We start from the raw sequence: 21278 nt of genomic DNA, 5'->3' as shown, positions 1-21278 counted from the left end.
AGGGCTGTGCTGGCTTCCCACCATTGAAATCTCCGGCCTGGCTGTGTGTAGGTGGTGGCTGGGAGTCCGAAAGGCAGAGTGGAGGCACCTTCCAGGGGAGATGCACAGTCCCGTGTGTGAAAATGGGATGCACAGGAAAGCAGGGCTTTAATCCATCAGAGCACAGGGAGGGATGGGGAAGGGCTTGCTGTGCAGCAGGAGCAGAGGGATCCATCCTGAGGGGTGCAGAGGGCAGGGCAGGGCCAGGACTTTGCACTGCATCAGCTTGAACTTCCTGGGGCTCTGCAGCCGGCTGAGATCCCTCTGTAAGCCCGTTTGTGCAGGGTCCCTCCATCCCTGTGCCTCCAGACAGCTGGGATCCCTCTGTAAGCCCGTTTGTGCAGGGTGCCTCCATCCCTGTGCCTCCAGGCAGCTGGGATCCCTCTGTAAGCCCGTTTGTGCAGGATGCCTCCATCCCTGTGCCTCCAGACAGCTGGGATCCCTCTGTAAGCCCGTTTGTGCAGGGTCCCTCCATCCCTGTGCCTCCAGGCAGCTGAGATCCCTCTGTAAGCCTGTTTGTGCAGGGTCCCTCCTCCCCGTGCCTCCAGGCAGCCCAGGCGCCTCTGGATGGCAGCACAGCCATCAGCTCTGCCAGCTGCTGTCCCGGCGCTGTCCCTGTGCCCGTCACACTGGCAGGGATGTCACCCTGGCACTGAGCGTGGTGCTGAGTGTTTTTCTCTGGCAGGCTGACGGGATGACAAGCCCAGCTCCCAGGAGCAGCCACCCAGACATGGCCAGCAAAACCCTCTGCAGGAGCCCCTTCCTCAGCATCAAGGTAAACAGCCCTGCTGGCCCAGCAGCCCTGGACAGAGCCTGGGAAGGAGCAGCTCAGCCTCCTGCAGGAGGCACTGAGCCTCTCTGGGTGCCAGGAGTGTTTGGACAATGCCCCCTGTGCTCCCCATGGCAAAGGTGCCTTTGGGGCTGTCTCCATTCCAGCACAGAAATGTTTCAGTGCAGGTTTGACTCCAGATGGGATGGGTGGAAGGGACCTTAAACTCATCCAGATTCACCCATTCCATGGCAGGGACTCCTTCCAGTGTCCAGCCTGGCCTTGGGCACTGCCAGGGATCCAGGGGCAGCCACAGCTGCTCTGGGTGCCTGTGCCAGCCCTGCCCACCCTGCCAGGGAACAATTCCTGCCCAAAATCCCACCCAGCCCTGCCTTTGTCAGTGTGGAGGCTTCCTGGCTTCAGTGTGATCCCAGACCCTCCAGGTGAGTGTTAGAGGAGCTCTGCAGAACCACAGGCTGCACCTGGAATGGCTCCCACTGTCTTGCAGCATCTGCTCCAGTCCCTTCTGGCTCAATAATTCATTTTTATCAGCAGTGGCAGCCTTGGTGTCAGTTTATTAGGACATTCAGTGTAGCTGGAAGCCAATTACCTGGCTCATTAGAGAATCTCACCAGGCCAGAGACCAAAGGATGACAGTCAGTCTTAAAGGCTCAGGATTTCTCTGTCATTTTTGTGGGGAAGATCTGGGGGTTTGAGGGTTTTCTACAAATGCTGGTGCAGTGACTCACTGAGGCAGAGGCTACCAGAGACACAGAGCCACGTCCTGGGGCTCCTTCCCCAATCCTCTCTCCAGCCCATTCAGCTGCTCTTTGTCTGCTGGGGTTTGTTTGGTTCTCCTTTACTTGCCAAAAGGTTATCTTACCAATAAGACCCCACTGATTTTTCCTTGAGGAGATGGTTTAAAGGGGTTCAAAGATAAAACCTTTGAGAGGCAGGCCTGTGAGCAGAATCAAGGTGCATTTCTGAAGGCAGATCCTGAAATCCCAGACTTTAAAGACCCTCTTGCTGCAAGCCCTGCCACGGGCAGCTGTGGAGGAAGCTCTTGTCACCAAGGACATGATTATCCTCAGCACGGGATGCTTCCCCTCGTCCCTTGGGGTTTTTCAAGAAGTTAGGCCACCCTGTCCGGTTTCTAAATGACTTCCTCAGAAAACAAAACTTCCATCCCGGGGTTTGAATGTTCTTGCAGAGACACAGAGCCGTTGCACAATGTGCTCGGATGTGTTTGAAGTGGCTGAAGGGCCAAAACTCACAGCTCTGCAGTTTTTATGTATATTTATATCTCCAGAGAGCGTGCCACAAAAACCACGCACCACATGTCCAAATGCAACTAAGGGACTGAAAACCACCTTGTTTGGCTTCAAGGAGCATTGTGATTTAGATGGGATATTGGGCAGGAATTGTTCAGACCCTGGCACAGGAGCCCAGAGCAGCTGTGGCTGCCCCTGGATCCCTGGCAGTGCCCAAGGCCAGGCTGGACACTGGGCTGGAGCCATGGGACACTGGAAGGAGTCCCTGCCCATGGAATGAGTGAATCTGGATGAGCTTTGAGCTCCCTTCCAGCTCCAGGCCCAGCCAAAGTGGTTCCAGCTGTTTCCTGCTGCACAATCAACACTACAGACACAGGCAGCCTTTGTAAGAGGGACTTTTCTTCCATTCCACCAGGAGAGGAGATACTGGTGTTCAATTCCCAGGCCTGTGATTCACTGGCTGCACAGGATGGAGGGTGGTTCTCTGTTCTCTTGCACGTGTGAGGTGGGAGCAGCAGTGCTTGGGTTCTCTGAGCTGCTGTTCTTCCATGGTTGTAGAGGGAAGGCTTTGCAAGCGTGGCTCAGCCCTTCCAGGGAAAGCTGGGCTGCTGAGCTTGGGCTCCCATCCAGGAGCACCCAGCCCTGGGGCTGCTCCTGCTGCTGTGCTCTGTCCTGCTGACTTGGGAAAGCCTGGTGTCTGCCAGCCCAGGTCACTGCTGGGCCAGCACATCAGTCCCACCTGGCCAGCAGGTCCAAAGGCCAGGAAAATCTGTTCTTTCTTCTCCTGACAAAAAATTGATGGCTGAGAGAGAGCAAAGAGCCCCTGCAGTCCTTGCCCAGGCCACTGCATCTCTCCTTCTGTGCTTCACTCCTCCCAGACAGGGCAGAATGAAATAGATCCCACCCCATTCTGAGCTGAAGAGCCAGGGATGAGCTGCTGTGAGCCCCTGGAGGTTCCTGGATTTGGCACTCAGGGGGTGTGTGCTGGATGCCTGGAACAAGCAGATCTGCTTCCAGCCTTTCCTTCTGAGCTGATGTGTTCAGGAAGCAGAGCCTGGACACAGCCAGACACTTGGAGGAGTTTCAGCAGAGCTGACTCTGGGGACGCTGTCCTTTGGCTGGGTGACATGTCCCCAGTCCTGACACGTTGCAGTGGTGAGCCTGGGAGGGGACTTTGACAAGGTTTTCTTCTGGAAGTGGAAGAGAACCATCATATTTTCCAGAGTAAATGTGTTTTACATCTCGGGCTTTGTGAGAAGGAGAGAAAAGCAGTCTGAGTTGTTCTCCCTGACCTTCTGCTGACTTTCTCTAAAGGAGTTGTTTGTTGCTGTGTTTGGAAGGGCTCATTCCTGTCCCAGAAGAGCTCCAGCACTGGGGATGGCTGCCTGCCTCTGGCTGAATGGGAGCAGGAGTGTTGTGCAACCTCCCTTCTGCTGCTGCATCCTGGGGACTGGGCCAGCACAAACAGGCATCACCCCAACCCAAGGCATGTCCAAAGCCACTTCCCAGCTGAGGAAATCACAGCCTCCTTGCAGATACTGCTGTTACTTTTGGCAGAGGGCGATTCGGTGGCTCTGACTAATTCCAGGAGATTTCCCTGGTGATTTTCCAAGGCTTGTGGGCAGAGGTTCATGCTGGGCACTGGTGCCTTCCTCGGGGGATGCAGTTTGTGTGCTGCAGCTCTGGGTGCCCCTCTGGGGACTCTCTCTGTGTGTGTTGGCAGTTCTTTGTGTGCTGCCACGGGCTGCTGCAACTCTCCCAGCTCCTGGTCTCGGGCTACCTGAAGAGCTCCATCTCCACCATCGAGAGACGCTACGGGCTCTCCAGCCAGACCTCGGGGCTGCTGGCCTCCTTCAACGAGGTGAGGGGCCTGGCCTGTGCCTGTCCCTGTGCCTGTCCCTGTGCCAGCCCTGTCCCAGCGCTGCCCTGTCCCCCTGCTCCCCTCTGCTGTCTCTGCAGGTGGGGAACACGGTGCTGCTGGTGTTTGTCAGCTACCTGGGCAGCCGCGTGCACCGGCCGCGCCTGATCGGCGCCGGGGCGCTGCTGGTGGCCCTGGCCGGGCTGCTGATGGCTCTGCCCCACTTCCTGACCGGCCCCTACGGCTACGACCGCTCCGTGCCCGGTGAGTGCTGCGCCAGGAGCGCCCCAGACTCACCCCAGCCTGCACGGGCAGCCAGCACCCCGCCTGGCTGGTGCCTTCTCCCCCAGAAACTTTGTTTTTCTGAGAATGGAATCGTCTCGACCCCGAGTGGAAAGCAGAGCCAAGGGATGTGGGAACCATGGGAAAGGGCAGGAAAACAATCAAAACACTGGCCATTGATTCCCCTTGTCAGCTGCACATCCAAACTCACCTGCCTCCCCTGGTCTGGCTGGGCTGCCTTTGAGGTTTTACACCCCACCAGAGTATCTGCCTCCCTTGAGAAACAAGGGTCTAAATCACATGGTGAATTTGGGATCTTCTCCCTGAAGGAAAATGAAGGGATGACAAAAGAAAGAAAGGAGAAAACCAGTCATTTGCTACCTTTCCAGTTTCTGCCATGAAACTCCAGTGCATCTTCTAGAAGCCTCCACTGGGCAGCTTTCCTTTGGCTCACCAGGGGGAATGCAACACATTCAGGCAACTGCAGACACCAAAGGAAGGCTGAATAGGTGAAAAACAGCTGGCTGCAAACAGGGGCCAGCTTGGAAAGAATGAGTTGGTATTTCAGCAGTGCTGCTGCAGGTGGCCCTGTGTCCGAGCACTTGAGTTCCGTGGGATTTGAGCTATCAGCATGGAAATCCTGCTGTCAGCACCACCACGCCCCTGCCCAGGGTTCTGGGGAAGAGGCTGCACTTGGGCAGCTTTTCTGAGGAAAAGGAGTCCTCATTTCCTGGGTAGCTGCTCACAGAATCTGCAGGTGCACTGGAAGGGCTATCAAAGGTCCTGGGACTGACCTCAGCTCCACTTCCCTAACAGGAAAAGCCTTGCAGGCTTTCTGTGGCACACGAACCCATGTCTGTGAACATCAGGGCAATGATCTTTGCACCTTCTTAGTGTTTCCTTTCACCTGCTGTGTAAGGCTAAGGATAAGATAAGGATGTGGAGCTGCTGGAGCAAATCCAGAGCAGGTCACGGAGCAGCTCCAGGGCTGGAGCCCCTGTGCTGTGAACCAGGCTGGGAGAGCTGGGGCTGTTCTCCTGGAAAAGGCTCCAGGGAGAGCTCAGAGCCCCTTGCAGTGCCTGGAGAGAGCTCTTTGTCCAGACCAAGCTCCTGAGGCTGTCCCCTTGTGACCACAGGCACCTCCAGCAATGTCACCGACCTGTGCCAGCCCGGGGGCCCGGGGGCCTGGGCCAACCTCAGCCAGGCCAGCTGCGCCCCCCAGGCCTCCAGGGAGAACCACGAGGTGCTCCTGGTGATGTTCGTGGCCCAGGCACTGCTGGGCATCGGCGGGGTGCCCATCCAGCCCTTCGGCATCTCCTACATCGACGACTTCGCCAGCGAGAGGAACTCGCCCCTCTACCTGGGTAGGAACTGCCCCTGGGTGAGGAACTGCCCTGCCCCTGGGTGAGGAACTGCCCCTGTCCCTGGGTGAGGAACTGCCCCTGGGTGAGGAACTGCCCTGCCCCTGGGTGAGGAACTGCTCCTGTCCCTGGGTGAGGAACTGCCTGTACCTGGGTGAGGAACTGCCCTGTCCCTGGGTGAGGAACTTCCCTGTACCTGGGTGAGGAACTTCCCTGTACCTGGGTGAGGAACTGCCCCTGTGAGAGGAACTGCCCTGTCCCTGGGTGAGGAACTGCCTGTACCTGGGTGAGGAACTGCCCCTGTCCCTGGGTGAGGAACTGCCCCTGCCCCTGGGTGAGGAACTGCCTGTACCTGGGTGAGGAACTGCCTGTACCTGGGTGAGGAACTGCCCCTGTCCCTGGGTGAGGAACTGCCCCTGTGAGAGGAACTGCCCTGTCCCTGGGTGAGGAACTGCCTGTACCTGGGTGAGGAGCTGCCCCTGTCCCTGGGTGAGGAGCTGCCCCTGCCCCTGGGTGAGGAGCTGCCCCTGTGAGAGGGGTATGGGGCAGGGGGCTGCTCGTGGCAGATGAGGCAGCTGCCAGGGAAGCAGCTGTGCAGCAGGCAGGCAGAGCAGAGCCTGGTGCCACAGGAGGCCCCTCTGTCCCCTGGCTGCCGTGGCCGGGCTGAGCCGTGTCCCTCTGCAGGAATCCTGTTCTCCCTGACGGTGGTTGGCCCAGGGGTGGCCTTCCTGCTGGGCTCTGCCATGCTGAGGTTCTACGTGGACATCGACAAAGTCAGCGCAGGTGAGGGGGGTCCTGCAGGGGCTCTGCAGCACGGGGGGCTCCGGGCTCCTGTGGGCTCACCCTGTGCCCTGGGGCAGGGTGGGCAGCCAGGGCATCCCTGTCCCTGCTGTCTCCCTCCAAAGGGCTCTTTGGACACGCTGGGACAGCAGTGAATAGGAGGGAGACAGGGCAGTGTGATTTGGTGCTGGGATGGTCGGGGCCAGCGCTGCTCAGAGCCAGCCCCTGGGGCCGCAGGGTGCTGGGGTGCCCTGGGTGCCTCTCAGGCCAGCACTGCCCTGATGGGCCTCTCTCTCCTCTCGTGTTGCAGCTGAGGTGCAGCTGACCAGCAGGGACCCGCGCTGGGTGGGGGCCTGGTGGCTGGGGTTCCTGGTGGCCGCCAGCCTGGTGGCCCTGTCTGCCCTGCCCTACTTCTTCTTCCCACGGGAGATGCCCAAGGAGGTAGGAGAGGCCCTGCACACACCAGTGCAGCCCACTGGAACTGGCAGCTCTGCTGCTGGGAAGGGGAGGGGGCAGCCCCACGGTCCTGCTCAGCAGAGCTTTGCCAGGCAGGCGGAGGGCAGCCAGCTCTGGCAGGGCAGGTCTGGGAGCAGAGCTGAACTTTGCAGGTGGCACTGGAGTTCCATCCTCGGGCAGCTGAGGACAGCTGTTGTGCAGCAGCTGGGAGCAGGGCTGTGCAGGGCAGTGCAGGGCAGTGCAGGGCTGTGCAGGGCAGTGCAGGGCAGGGCAGGGCAGGGCAGGGCTTTGCAGAGCTGCACTCAGGCCCTGCACAGCTCAGCAGTCCCCCCTGCACATGCCAGCAGTGCAGCAGAACGAGCTGTGCTTGCACAGGAGGCGTTGCTGCGGCTGGAGCTGCTGGGACACGCTCAGCACAGAGCCTGTGCTCATCCCTTGGCCCTGCTCTCAGCGCTGTCATTGCCCTCCAGGTGTGCTCTACCTTGAGGCAGCAGCCAAACCTTCCTGTCTCAACAAGCCTGTGCCCTGGTGCAGAGCCATCCTTCACTTCTCCTGACCCTGCCTGAATCTCCACGGCAGCCAGTGGAGGTTTGGGGCTCCCTGACCTGTTCTACCAGCTCAGCTTGGGGGTGCAGTGATTTTCTGTGAGGTGATGGAGGGGCAGGCTGGGTTAGCATTGCTCTGCAGCCTTGGGGAAGGTCTGTGTTAGCAGGGTCTGCTCCATCTTAGGGAAGGGCTCTTCATTTGGGCTGATGGGATATTAATGTCATAAACACCCCCTGAGAGAAAACAGTGCTCTTCCAGCCAAAACAGCTGCACTTCCTGGCACTGCTGCACTCTGAGCAGTTTGCAAGGGTTGAAGGGGGTGGCTGGAAACTGATTTTGAAAAGAGCAGGAGGATTTCACCCTGCTCTGCTGGCTGGGATCTGTGGGGAGCACTCCCACGTGGCCGAGCACCCACGTGTCCCTCTGCAGCACGTGAATTTCGGGAATCCTTGGATTTCTCCTCATTTTCCCATCTCCCTCAGAAAGCTCTTGGGATCTACTGACAGTGGAAAATAATAACAGTAATCTGAAAGTACAGTCAATAGCCAAATTCTGCCCTCCTTGCAGAATGGGAGGGCCAGACACGCCTGTCCCACAGGGCAGCAGCAGCAGCAAGAAAGCCTGCTTGAAAAATCCAAATAAAATCTCTGCAGAAATTTTGCCACTAGCCAAGACACATCTACATTTTTCACTCCACAGCCACATTCCAGCTTTACCTTTTTTTGATGAGTTCTTTCTTTGAAGTTCCTGGAATGGCTCGTGTTAACATTAATGATAGTGTGGGGCTGCTCTTTTGATCTTTTTTTTTTTTTGTAAATTAGTCACTCCAAATGCAGAACATTTTTATTTCTCTGCTTTGCTGCTTGTCAGTTGGTCTCTAGCACCAAAGCATCCTCAATAATCCTGTTGAGGGCTGATCATGGCAAAGCCAAGAGGTTTGAAATCAGGAAGGGGATGAGAGGATGAGGCTCTTATATATCCCAGCTTGCTGCCTGCCTTGGGCACTGCCAGGGCTCCAGGAGCAGCCACAGCTGCTCTGGGCACCTGTGCCAGGGCTGTTCCATCCTCACAGGGAACAATTCCTGCCCTGTATTCCATCCAATCCTGCCCTCCTTCATCTTAAAGTCATTCCCCCTTGTCCTGTCCCTCCCTGTCCAACTCTCCTAGGTGAAACCTGAATTTTCCAACCATGAGGTGCTGGAAATCAAGGTCTTTCTCTGGAAAGAGGCACTGTGATGCTCTGGGTGGCTCATTAAAGCTCCCAAAGCAGCAGTCTAGGAGCACAGGAACAAAGGAGCAGAGAGGGCCAAGAGGCAGCACAGGCTGCAGCAATGGGCTGTTCTCTACAGCTGGATTTTCCCCAGGGAGCTTTAAAGACAGGCACAAACAGCAGCTAAAAATAATCCTCCCCTTTGGTGGGAGCAAGGTGCCCCCCAGCTGGTTATTTTAACACTCCTGGAAACAGGGTCCCTGGAGAGACCCACACTCTGGAAGAGGCATAATGAAGTGTTTGTAGGGAGCCTGACCTTGTCAAAAGGAAAATAATTCTCTTCCAAGCTGTGAGGTTTTGCACTTTGTTTGTCTAATATGAAAATAACTTCTCTGACCTTACTTTTCAGTGAGCCAGGAGTGCCAGGTTCTGTTCACAGCCAGAGGGAAACTCTGCAGACACCTCAAAATAAACAAGAAAACCTCTCTGTCACAGAGGGGGTCATTCATCCCCGTTTCCAGGGTGTGCTTGGATAAACCCAGGCTGTTGGCACCTCTGGCTGCCCTTCTCACAGGTGCAGTGGCAGGTGGGGAGAGCAGAGCTGGCAGGAAAAGCTTTGATTTTCCCTTCCTGCAGAGCCCTGCTCAGCCATCCCTGGATTTATTCATGTCTGTGCAGGGAAATGGGGAATTCCCCAGGCCAGGGCCAGGCTGGGATGCTCCTCCTGGTGCAAAGTGTGTGGGAGCTTCATCCTCCTTCCTCCAAAGCCTGTCTGCCTCCTCCATCCCCTGTGAGGGTGGCAGTGTCCCAGGTGCCCCAAGCCCCTTCCAGCCTGGCCTGGGACACTTCCAGGGATCCAGGGGCAGCCACAGCTGCTGGGAAAAGTCTTCTACACAGACAAAATCTCATTGTAAAAACATGAGTGGCACCAGGGAGCTGAGTCCTTTAAGGAATATCCTGGAAAATCCAAGAGTGGGGGTATTTTACAGGCTTAGTTTTCTTCTCCTTGGCATGATGCTGGGGCAGGGCTGAGCAGCCAGCCCTTGTTAGTGCAGCTTCCAGCTCCAGCCTGACAAATTTCTGCTGGGAGAACTGCCAAAATGCCCTGTGGCAGGGGCACAGCATCCTGCTCAGGGCATGCAGCATCTCTGCTGGTGCAGCCAGCACCATCCCAGCACCATCCCCAGCAAGCAGGCAGGATTCCTGTTTTTCCTTCTGCCCCTGCTCTCCTTCATCCCAGAGGAAGGTGTTTTCTGATCCTTTCAGGCAGCAAAAAAGCCACAGCAGGGCCAAGGCAGCACGGGGAGAGGAGCTTTGCCCTGTGTGAGGGCAGCAGCTGCTGCTCCTGAGCCAGCACAGAAACATCCTCTGCAAGGGTCACACTCAGGGACATCCCAGACTGGGGGAGCTGGGGGAGCTGGGGCTTTGTCTGGGCGTGCAGGCTGTTGACTCTCAGAAGCCCAAACAGCTGGAAGCTGAGGAAGGCACAGTCAGGAACAGCTTGAATGTATTTTTGGAAAATGCTGCAGTTTCAGAGCAGGGAGAAGAGCCCCTGTAACACAATTGAAAAGTGAAAGGCAGCCAGATTTTATCTTTGCATTTGAAAAATGTATGAAAGGCTGAGCTGCATCAGTGCCAAACAGGAAAGCAGTTTCATTGCTTTGGCCTTTGGAAGGGCAGGTGGCACCCCGAGCACTGACACTGTGGCCTGGCTGTGGTCTAATGGCCACTCTCAGCAAAGGCCATTCCAGCCCACAGCTCCCATTTCCTCCTGCCCATTACAGGGCTCTAATTGCTGCTGCATGGCTCTTGTGCAGCTCAGGCTGCTGCAGGAGCTGCACAGAGCTCATCCTCCATCCAAAGCAGTGCCCAAAGCCGTGCAGGTGGGATCCAGCTCGTCCCTCCTCGGGTGCCTGTGATGTGCCACACAGAGCCCTGGGGCAGAACCCCATCCCTGAGGGAGGAGCTGGTACTGATGGAGGGTGTCAGCAGTGCCAGCAGAGCTGGGAGAGCTCCTGGCAGAGCACAGGGTGTGGTGGGTGCTGCCAGCCCCCCTGGAGGCAGGTGCTGTGGGCAGGGAGCAGCTGGACACAGTGTGCCACGTTTGGGAGAGAGAGGGCAGGAGCTGTGGCAGTGACAGTCTGTGTGTCCCCAGGTGGTGAGAGGGAAGGACAGAGACAGCAGCAGGAGGGAGGACATGCTGAGCCAGCTCAGGCCGGGGTGCCAGCACACGGAGAGCCTGTCCCTCTCGGCCTTCATCAGACGTAAGTGTGCAAACCCCCAGGCACAGCCCCTCTGCAGGGACACAGGGCCAGGCTGGGCCCTGCCAGGACAGGCACACTGCCCCTGAGCTCAGCCAGCTCTTGCACCAGCCCTGCCCTGCACTCAGGCTCAGAGCTGCCTTGAGCCCCTCTGCTCCCTGCAGGTGTGCTCAGCCTGACGCTCTGCCCTGCCCCTCCTGGGGCCAGCCGAGCACCTGCCCTGGGTCACTCTGAGTGTCCCAGGCCAGGCTGGCAGGGCTCGGAGCTGCCTGCCCGTGGCAGGGGCTGGAACCCCTCTGTCACTGTGATTTATGGCTCATGGGCAGTAGGGATCAGGCCAGAATCTCACCAGAGCCGAATCCAGGCAGGGAAGAGGGTGCCAGCTGTGAGCCTGGAGCAGAGCTGTGGGAAGGGAGAGAGCCCTTCAGTCAGAGGGGTTTGGGTGCATCCAGCTGCTCTTGCTCAGTCCTCAGGCCACGGCAGGGATCAGAGCCATGGCAGCACTGGCCACTTTTCATCCCCAAAAAGCCTCATCAGACTCCCTCCTCCAGGCTGACCTGGCTGTCCAAGCCAGGCTGACCCCCAGTCCTGCTGCCTTGGCCAGGCTCTGAGCACTTCAAACCCACAGGGAGAGCTGAACCCAGTGCAACTGAGTTGTTTGGAAATGAGTGGGCTCCTTGTGCTGAAGGGCTTTAGTCTCTGGAGGCATCTGCTAATGGTTGGGATGTTTGGGTTTTTTAAATACTCTGCACTTTGACAGCTGCTTGTGAAATGTGGCCCTCTGAAGGCACTCCTGTCAGCTTCCCCCATATTTCCCAGATATCATCTGGTTAATTTATTGGAAATTCTCCGTGTTGTGAAGGTCAGTGCAGGGCAGGCAGGCGTGGGCAGGCCCTTCTCCTGCTGTTGGCTGATCTCAATTAGAGGAGGCACTCGGGGGTTTCTTCCCCCTGACCTCGTGGCACTGTCATTTAGGAACCTGTGTGATGGAAGCAGCTGCGTGGGAGCAGATTCATAGTGCTCAGGTGGGATTTTCACACCAGCACTCTGCTCTGTGCCTCTGGAACACAAATGAAAATGAGCTCCTGGTGCAGAGAGGAGGAAATATCCTACTCTGCTCCAGCTGCAGCTTTGGTTCAGGGCTTGAAGCAGTGCTGCTGTGTCAGGGCTGTGCTAATAAATCCATTATTTCTGAGAATTCATCCCCCGAAGCCCGGTTCTGAAATAAATGAAGTGTCTGCTTTATGTCAGGAGAGCAATCTTGCTGAAATCACCTGGATGTCCAACACAAAACTCTTTTTAGAGCCAGGAAGGGGGTGGCAGAGAGTATGTGATGGTTAGATGGGACAAAAAGGGTGAAGCACAAAGACTTCAGGGCTGCTCCTGGCTCTGGCACAGATGCTCTGCGTGACACGGGCTGGCACCCTGCTCCCCACACTCACACATCCCTCCTGCAGGCACTGGGTCTCCCTGCAGTGAGGAAAGATGTAGGATTTAGATTGCCCGAAGTCATTTCCATTGCTAATTTCCAGGCTTCTGTTGAAAACACCTGGGGGGACGTGCAGATTCTGCTGCACATACTGGGAATTAGCCCATTGAAGGTGATCTTCAGAGCAATTGCAACACTGCACTCGTGACTTGGTTGTTTTTTTTTTTCTTATGGTCCCTAAAAGTAGTTTCAAGGATGTTTTTTTATCATTATTATTTTATCTTTTGCTGTCTGCCCAGCTTCCTCTCTGGAGCTGCGAGGAGGCTTCAGTTAGTGCTGAGGTGGGGATTGCAGAGGATGGAAATCTGCCTGCTCTCACCATGAAGTGGGGACCTGCTCAGCTTTTTACCTCTGATCTGGAGTGGTGGAAGGGGTGTGGCTTGATTAAAAAGACCAGACACTTCCAGGGAAAAGGACATTTTGGTGGGAGATTCCCACAAAAGGCTGGGTTGGTTCTCAGGAGATTTTTCAGCAAGCAAGCTGAGGTTTCCTTTCTGCAATATGGCTGAGCAATTCCAGGTATACTCTTCACAAATTAGGACCTCAGACCATAACCGTGTCCCCTGTTGTGTTCCCACTGGTGTAATGAGCTCCTTCCCTCCCCACTGGCTCCAGCTTGCAGAGGGTCCTGAGCATGCTTTGTGTGCTTGTACCCCTTCTGCAGCTCCCCAGGATTTTTGGCTGCTGCCTGACCTGAGGGCAGAGTGCTGAGCTGGAAGGGCTGCTGCCACGGAGGGGAGTTTTGCCTTTCAACGTGGAGGAGTCCACTACACCCACAGAGGGTCCTTTTGCTCTTCCCAGAACATTTAGGACAGAAATCCATCCCCATCTGAGGCCAGACGAGCCCCAGAGAGCTCCCGGCGCCGCCGTGCTGCAGCAGATAGAAAGATTGTCCCAGTTGTTTGTCAGCTGCTAAGAATTAACACCGTTAATTTATGGCAGTCCTTTGCATTAATCCTGGCTGTTAATTCCTTATCTCTGCTCCAGCACATTGGCTGCCCAAGCCCTCACCTGGGAGACTCATCAGCAGTTTGTTTGGAGCTGCCCTTTGCGTGCCAGCCCGGGCAGAGGAGGAGCAGGAAGGGGTTTGGGGCATTCAGGAAGGGGACATGGCCCCAGGATGGGCAGTGGGGCACCCCAGGCCCCTGGCAGCAGGGGCTGCAGAGCAGGGGTTCAGCCCTGTAGCCTCTCGTGCCTGTCATCCAAAAACGCGTTTCGCACGATGGAAGCGAAAAGGAAAAATCGCAAGAGCAGCAAACAAATAAATTAACTTCCAATGGCTTCCCCCCTACTTCTGCAATTGTTTTAGCAGAAGCTCTGCCAGAAAGCTGCAAAGAAAGGGGTGGAGTGGATGAGCCCTGCAGCCCAGAGTGCTGAGGGATGACCATTTTGCCGTGCCCGGCTCTCCTTGTCCTTTCAGGCTTTCCTGCCGTGCTGCTGAGGAACCTGCGGCACCCCGTGTACCTGCTGGTGGTGCTGGCTCAGGTCAACATCTCTGCCATGGTTGCTGGCTTAGCCACCTTCATGAGCAAGTTCCTGGAGAGACAGTTCTCCCTCACGGCCTCCCTGGCCAACATGATCATCGGTAAGTGCCGCTGGGCTTCTGACTCCTTAAAAATGGGCTTGGGAGGGATTGCTCTAGAATAAAGCCTCCCTCTCAGAGCCGGGGGCAGAGTTCAGAGATCCTGCCACTGAAGGGCTTAAAACAATTTTTGAGCAAACAGCACCTCGGGGAAAGGGGCTCTGAGGTCTGCAGGGGTAGATCAGAGCAAAGCGAGCAGAGCAGGCTGGATGCAGGAGGTTAAATGCTGCAGCAGGGCCCAGCTGAGCTGCTCCCAGCCTTCATTCACCCTCTGCCTCCAGGTTTCCACTGATTAATTTCTCTGGCCTTTGTTCTCGCTGCTGAGGCTTGCCTGGCCTTTTCCTTTTAGATCAAAAAGCTTTCTGTAGCTGGAAATTCCTTCCTTGCGTGGGTATTTATGGGCTGAAAGCACCTCCCCATTGATCCTTAGCTGAATTAAACACTCTGCATATCTCTAGCTGAACTTTGGTCTCCCCCCCAAAACACCCAGAACATGGGGGAGTTTATATAACGGGGTTTTTACAGAAATGGGCACAATCCTGCACAGAAATTAAACATCCTCCCCAGGCTTACTTGGTGTTTCTTCCTGTGGACACTGAAAAATCACATTTTGCTGGGTGAAGTACAGCTTTCCACTGCTCTTGACATCTTCCATGCATGGATACATGAGGCAGCCAGTTTGCTGTGGGGTCCTGCTGCTTTTGAAAAGCAGCTTTTTCATAGCCTTATTCCACCAGTCCCTGCAAAAACCTTGGTCCCTGCTGAATCACCTGCGCTGGGAAATAGGAGCCCGGTTAGAATAGGAGCTGTGGGTCTTTGCTGTGAGAAGGAACTGCTAGGGATCAGAGATGGAAAGCAAGGTTCAGTGACAGGACGGGGGGAATGGCTTTGGGCTGGGTGTTGGGAGGGAGTTGTTCCCTGGGAGGGTGGGCAGGTCCTGGCACAGGGTGCCCGGAGATGCTGTGGCTGCCCCCGCAGTGTCCACGGCCAGGCTGGGTGGGGCAGCCTGGGGTGGTGGAAGGGGTGGCACTGTGATGTTCAAGCCCCCCAAGGCCCTCTGTGCAGCCTGCCTTTCCCCAGGTGCTGTGAACATCCCCGGGGCCATGGTCGGGATCGTGGTGGGCGGCGCCATCCTGAAGCGCTTCCAGATGTCGCTGAGGCAGTGCAGCGCCCTGTGTGTGCTGGGCATGCTGCTGTGCCTGCTCACAGCCTTCCCCCTGCTCTTCCTGGGCTGCCCCACGCAGAGGGTGGCAGGTGTCACCCACTGGGACAGGTACCACGGCCTCGCCGGGCTGGGCACGGGGCGGGGGGAGCCACGCAGCATCCCCAGAAATGGGTTTGTGCCCTCAGCAGATGGAGGTAAAGTAAGGAATTCTCCTGGATAAACACCGAGTGGGCTGCATCCTCAGGTTTAGGTCAGCCTTTGTGACCTATCCCACACATGGTGGAGTCATTTCAGATGATCTCCTTGGGGGTAAAACCTTTTACACACGAGGTTTTTAGGTGCAGGGTTAGAAGAGTTCCACCAGTGAGATTGCCTACTGAGGAGCAAGTGTGGAACCCAAAGTAAACACAAGCAGCACAAGTTTTCATCTTGGGAAGTGTGGTGGATGAATCATTCAGGCAGGAGCCAGCCCTTGGGATCACACCGTCCGAGCTGCGGCAGTTCAGTGGGGGCAGGACCTTCTGGTGTGCCCTCAAGGCTTGATCCACATCTCCCAACTCTCTGCTTTGTGTGCTGCGGTCCCAGCCCTCGGGGGGAATCTCCCTCCCACGGCTGGTGCTGCAGGAACCCCAGAGCCCGGGTTTGGGACCAAGTATGAAGGAGTGGGGTGGCTCCCGAGCCGTGTGAGGCCGGGATGCTTTGCCCAGGCAGAGCGGAGGTTTGGGGCGGCGGTGGAATTCCCCTGGGACGGGGAGGGGTTTGCCCTGCAGCCAGGTGGTCTGCTCGCGGTCTCAGCGCACACGCGGTTCATTTTCCCTGTAAACGCGCTGCGGTGATGCCCCAGGGCTGGCACTAACCCTCTGCTCGCGCCCAGCTCCGGGTCCGGACCGCACAGGCTGCAGTGCAGCGCGCAGTGCCGCTGCCCCGAGGCGGGCTTCAACCCGGTGTGCGGCTCGGACGGCGTGGAGTACACCTCGCCCTGCTCCGCTGGCTGCAGCAGCGCCCACAGCCTCCCCGAGGGCTCCATCCTGGTGAGTGCCTGCGGGCCGGGCTGCCCAGCCTGCTGGGCACTGCCAGTGGGGCTGCCCAGGCTGCTGGACACTGCCAATGGGCTGCCCAGCCTGCTGGGCACTGCAATGGGTTGCCCAGCCTGCTGGACACTGCAATGGGGCTGCCCAGCCTGCTGGGCACTGCAAGGGGCACTGCCACGCAGACAAGGTCCTCAGCAGCCCGTGTGGGATGGGCGGCTCTGTTCTCCACAGGATGGAATGGCAGCCCGGGGCCGTCTGGGCAGTCTGCAGCACCGTTTTGTTAATTAGCAGCTCTTCATTTTAATGTCAGTTATTATTTCTGCCAGGTGTGCTCTCCTGCCCCCCCATGCCTGCCTTTTGTACAGCAGATCCTTTCCAGCTGCTGTTTTCCTCCTCAGCCATGCCTCTCTCTTCCAGCCCTCACTTTCTTGGAAATTTTACTCTTTTCTTACCCTTTTCAGTATCTCTGCCAGTACAGGGACCTCTGGCACTCATTGCCTACTGCCTTCCTGGAAGGGGTTTCCAGGAATACTGCAATTATGTGCTCAGCTTTGCTGCAGCCCTTCCAGATGGCACCATGTAAGATTGGATGCAGGAAGGAGGTTTTGGGAGACCCTGCCTCTGGGGTCACCCTTTTGCAAACTGCCACTCCCTCTGGCAACCAAAAGATCCTGCTCATTTGTTTAAAGGTCTCTTAAAACAACAAGCTCAGGGGTTTCGTGTTTTAAACAACAACAAAAAATAATCGTGGCTACAAAATAGATAAAAATTCCTCATCCATCACTCCAGGGCATCTTTTCTTTGCTGTAAGGCTCTGCTAGTTATTGATGAGCCTCTCTCAAAGGTGAGGTTTTACGTGTTTGATTTGGCACTGCCCTGAGCTTGGGCTCTGGCTGTGGCTGCAGCTCTGCCCTGCACACAGCCCTGGGTGAAGGGGCTCACAGCTGGGCAGGAATTCCTTCCCAATATCCCATCCAGCCCTGCCCCCTGTCGGTTTGAAGCCATTCCCTGTCTCCTGTCCCTCCATCCCTTGTCCCCAGTCCCTCTCCATCTCTCCTGGAGCACCGGACGGGGCGCTGAGCTCTCCCCAAAGCACCGAGTGCTAATTACAGCTCATTATTTGCAGACAAATCCTGCCCCCTCTCCCTCTCCCTGGCAGCTGCAGTGCTCCCTCCCAGCTGCTCGTGGCTGGCTGAGCAGCCTCGGTGTTCTCTCCTCTCTGCAGAACTACACGGGCTGCAGCTGCATCGCGGGGCCGGCGGGGCTGGCCCGCCCGGGCGCCTGCGGCACCGGCTGCTCCCACCTCCTGCTGCCCTTCGTGGTGCTGTCCTGCCTGGCAGGGATCCTGGCCAGCACGTCCCACACGCCCTCCTTCATGCTCATCCTCAGGTGGGACACCTTGGCCCCACTCCTGGGCAGCCACAGGGGCCGTGCTTGGCTCAGGAGGCAGGTTTAGTCCAGCTGTGGGACGGGGGATTGGATCAGCCTGGCTGGGGTTACACCAGCCCTGGGTTAAACCAGCCCTGAGTTACACCAGCCCTGAGTTAAACCAGCCCTGGGTTACACCAGCCCTGGGTTACACCAGCCCTGGGTTACACCAGCCCTGGGTTAAACCAGCCCTGAGTTAAACCAGCCCTGAGTTAAACCAGCTCTGGGTTAACCCAGCCCTGGGTTGCACCTCGTACCCTGTTCCTGCTGTGGCTTTACCTCAGCACAAGATGAACCCTTAACTCAGCAGTAATTCGGCAGAGCAGCATTTGGGCTCTTCTGAAGGCAGCTCTGTGTGAAGTTAAGAAGTTTAATTACCTTCCTTTGCTTGAAAGCAGCCTCCCCTCCCAGTGCAGAGAGGCAATCAGGGCTCTAGCTTGCCACATCCTTGGAAAGGTGCCTGTGGGGTGGCAGCAGGATGGAGCCCAGGCTGGTGGGGCTGGACCCTAGAGTGGGTAAAGCTGAGCCAGAGGGGAAAGCTGTGATGGAATCTGTCCTAGCCTGTAAATGGTACTTCCAAGCTCTTCCTGGGTCTGGCAGGATTTCCAGTAAAAAAGGAAGGGAAGCATCCATCCTGCTGGGATTGCCAGAGGGCACGTGTTGCACTTTGTTTTTCAGGAGCATCCAGCCTGAAGACAAGTCATTCGCTGTCGGGATACAGTTCATGCTGCTGAGAGTTTTAGGTAAACTGAAGTGTGTTAAAATACCATCCTGGAAGGCAATGGCAGCTCCTGGAAGGAGCTTTTCCAGGGCAGGGGAAGATGCTGCCCTGCAGGGTCTGGGGCTGCACAGGGGGATGAGACAAGGCAGCTCCAAGGGCTCCACCTCTGTATGTGAACAAAGGAGGGCTGGGAGCTCAGGCTCCACACCCTGTTCCATCATCCCACCAGTAACTTTTCCAAGGGGGAAAATTCATGTTGCCCTGGAGGCCCCCAGGAAATGCCCCAGCAGCCGTGGGAAGGAGCAATAAATGCTCAGTGGGTAGAGGAGGTGAGCAGGAACAGACTGCCCGGGCTGGTGGTGAAGTGTCTGTCACTGACGTGTGCAGGAGGTGCCTGCCTGTGCCACCTGGGGCTGTGGTTTGGGGTGTCTGTGGCACTCACCCAGAGCCCTGTTTGGGGTGTCTGTGCTGGGATCCCAGCTCTGTGCTCTGCCTTGCAGCGTGGATGCCGGGCCCGGTGCTGTATGGCAGTGCCATCGACACCGCCTGCCTGCTGTGGGAGCGGCCGTGCTTTGGGCTCTGTTTGGGGTGTCTGTGGCACTCGGGGCCGTGCTTTGGGCTCTGTTTTTGGGGTGTCTGTGCTGGGATCCCAGCTCTGTGCTCTGCCTTGCAGCGTGGATGCCGGGCCCGGTGCTGTACGGCAGTGCCATTGACACAGCCTGCGTGCTGTGGGAGCGGCCGTGCTTTGGGCTCTGTTTGGGGTGTCTGTGGCACTCGGGGCTGTGCTTTGGGCTCTGTTTTTGGGGTGTCTGTGCTGGGATCCCAGCTCTGTGCTCTGCCTTGCAGCGTGGATGCCGGGCCCGGTGCTGTACGGCAGTGCCATCGACACCGCCTGTGTGCTGTGGGAGCGGCGCTGCGAGCGCCGGGCAGCCTGCAGCTACTACGACAACACGCTCTTCAGGCACAGGTAGGGCGGCAGGGGGCAGGGGCAGCCCTGCACTGCCCCCAGCACGGGACTGTCCCCCTGAGCCCCTCTGGCACACGCAGGTACCTGGGGCTGCAGCTCTTCTTCGAGGTGGGCGCCTTCCTGTGCTTCGGGGCCGTGTACGCCGTGCTCAGCAAGCAGGAGAGGCACGGCCGCCGGGCGGGGGGCACAGGGGCACAGAAGGAGAAGGAGAAGCTGGCAGGGGACCCCCTGAAGAGCCCGGAATCCAAAGTGTGACGCCAGAACGGCCTGTGGCCACAGGTGTGCTGCACCGGGGGCTGCCTGCTGATCTCCCACCAGCATGGACTCCTCTGCAGGGCTGTGGGTCCCCCACACGCCCCTCTGCACCCCAGGGCTGCTGCTTGTTCTTCACACACACCGGACTCTGCAGCCTCCTGGATTCCTGTCCTTCAAGCAGATTTTCCTGCTGACTGTCTCAGTGATGCCAGCAGCGAGCATTAGCCATAAACCTGAAAGGTTTTGCAGTGCGGTTTTTTTTTTAATAAATCATTTTTAAGAAATGGGTTTGTACTGAACCCGTAGATCCCCGTGACTGATGATTATCATTACAATTCTTATTTTCTGTGCTATCAGCACTTATTTTCTGATAGTCGGTGTTTATCACAGGAGCTCACTGGAGCCTGTGGGAGTTCGGGTGCACTCCTGGTTTGCAGCTTGGGAAGGGCAGAACTTTTCCCAGGGTTGCAGGATCAGAGGATGAGCTTGGAGCCCCTCTCCAGACTGGGTAGAGCTTGTGGCTGAGCCATCTGAGCCCAGCCCCTGGCTCCCTGAAGGGGGGTCTGTCTGTAATTACGGGGTGGAAGCCCAGCCTGGTGCTATTTTGGTTCAGCTGCTGCCTGCAGTTCCTGCATTCTTCCCATCCTGGGGCTCCTTCCCACCCAAGAGTGAATTGTGTTGCTACTGGGTAACTTTGTAATTTTTGGCTCCAGGATGGAATTCAGTAGAAGAAACAAAAGTTGCAAGTTCAACCCAAATATGCAGAAAAGAAATACACAGAGGGGGAAATTGATTCCCTCCTCCCGCCCTGGCAAATATCCTCTGGGGAAGGCTGGGTGTGCAGGGAAGTGGAAGGGAGAATGCCTGTGGTGAAGTGACTGGATTTAGCTGTTTCCCAAACTGCTTGCCCATTCTGAGGGACCCAGTTACCTCAGTGCAGACTGAGAGGCTGACTGCAATTTTTCAGGGGTTTGGGTTGGGGTTTTCTTCCTGTTTTTGTGCAGTGCCTTGTGCTCACTGAGGTGAGGATTCACAGCCCTGCTCAGGGTACCCAGAGGTGGTGTCTGGCTTCAGAGAAGCTTCTGGAAGGCAGAGATGTGCGTGATTGTTGCAGGGATGGAGCTGGAACCACCTAAGGAAGGACGAGCAGCGTTTGCTGACCGTGACCTTCAGAGTTTTGCACTGCCCTCTTTTCCAAGCCGTGGCTGAAGCAGCAGGAGAGGAGTGGGAGCGAGGTTGTTGGGGCAGGAGGAGGGAAGGGACAGCCCACGGTGCCCACGGTGGTGGCTCCAGCTCCTGGCAGCCCAGAGTCCGTGGAGAGGAAGGTTCTTTCCTGGCTGAGCACAAGCCTTGGCTCACAGGGCTGTCCTGCTGTGCTCAGCTGAATCCCAAGGCTCCCCAGGGTACTTTCCACTCACCACGAGGAGCCAACAACAGCACAGCTTGTTCCCTGGGGAGCTGCCGTGGCCTTGGCCAGGAATCTGCCCGTGGAAGCCTGCAAGCCCAGGCTGGACAGGGCTTGGAGCAGCCTGGGACAGTGGAAGGTGTCCTTGCCTGTGGCAGAGTGGAATGGGATGAGCTTCAGGGCCTTTCCAACCAAAGCCATTCTGTGATTCCATGGCTCTCTGCCCATCCCACTGCAGCCCCTCAGGTCTGTGCATCCTTTCTGAAAGCCCCTCGAGCCACCAAAAGCAGTGGCTCCATTGACAGAAAGGAGGGGAAAGGGCCTGGTTAAACCCTTTCCCAGAACAAGCAGCGAGTTTAATTGCCCGTGGTGCTGCTGCAGGTGGCAGGCAGGCTGCACATC

The 21278-nt window shown here is 57.0% G+C and overlaps 1 protein-coding gene across 2 annotated transcripts; it reads left to right on the top strand.

The window, feature by feature from the left end:
• The first annotated feature begins 716 nt into the window (after positions 1–716).
• SLCO2B1 (solute carrier organic anion transporter family member 2B1) lies at positions 717–19758 on the top strand. Of its 2 annotated transcripts, XM_079323817.1 has the most exons (14): positions 717–814; positions 3803–3940; positions 4039–4201; positions 5356–5583; positions 6265–6363; positions 6671–6801; positions 10728–10836; positions 13743–13907; positions 14985–15177; positions 15944–16100; positions 17326–17489; positions 18207–18271; positions 19096–19216; positions 19297–19758. In XM_079323817.1, exons 1-14 carry the CDS (start codon positions 734–736, stop codon positions 19469–19471), a joined length of 1989 nt encoding a protein of 662 aa, XP_079179943.1. In that variant the 5' UTR covers positions 717–733; the 3' UTR covers positions 19472–19758. The 2 variants fall into 2 exon arrangements, with proteins under 2 accessions (XP_079179943.1, XP_079179944.1); XM_079323818.1 differs by lacking the exon at positions 19096–19216 and having other exon boundaries at positions 19297–19477.
• Positions 19759–21278: the final 1520 nt, after the last annotated feature.

The sequence above is a fragment of the Erithacus rubecula genome (assembly GCF_903797595.1).
Source record: "Erithacus rubecula genome assembly, chromosome: 1".
Taxonomy (NCBI): Eukaryota; Metazoa; Chordata; class Aves; order Passeriformes; family Muscicapidae; genus Erithacus; species Erithacus rubecula.
This window is presented reverse-complemented; position numbering and strand designations above follow the sequence as displayed.

Bases quoted from the DNA above. Each gene is read 5' to 3' on its own strand.
- SLCO2B1 (XM_079323817.1), top strand. From the start codon at position 734: ATGACAAGCCCAGCTCCCAGGAGCAGCCACCCAGACATGGCCAGCAAA. The intron at 815-3,802 runs GTAAACAGCCCT...GTGTGTTGGCAG, and splicing joins GCCCCTTCCTCAGCATCAAG to TTCTTTGTGTGCTGCCACGG. The intron at 10,837-13,742 runs GTAAGTGTGCAA...TTGTCCTTTCAG, and splicing joins CCTCTCGGCCTTCATCAGAC to GCTTTCCTGCCGTGCTGCTG.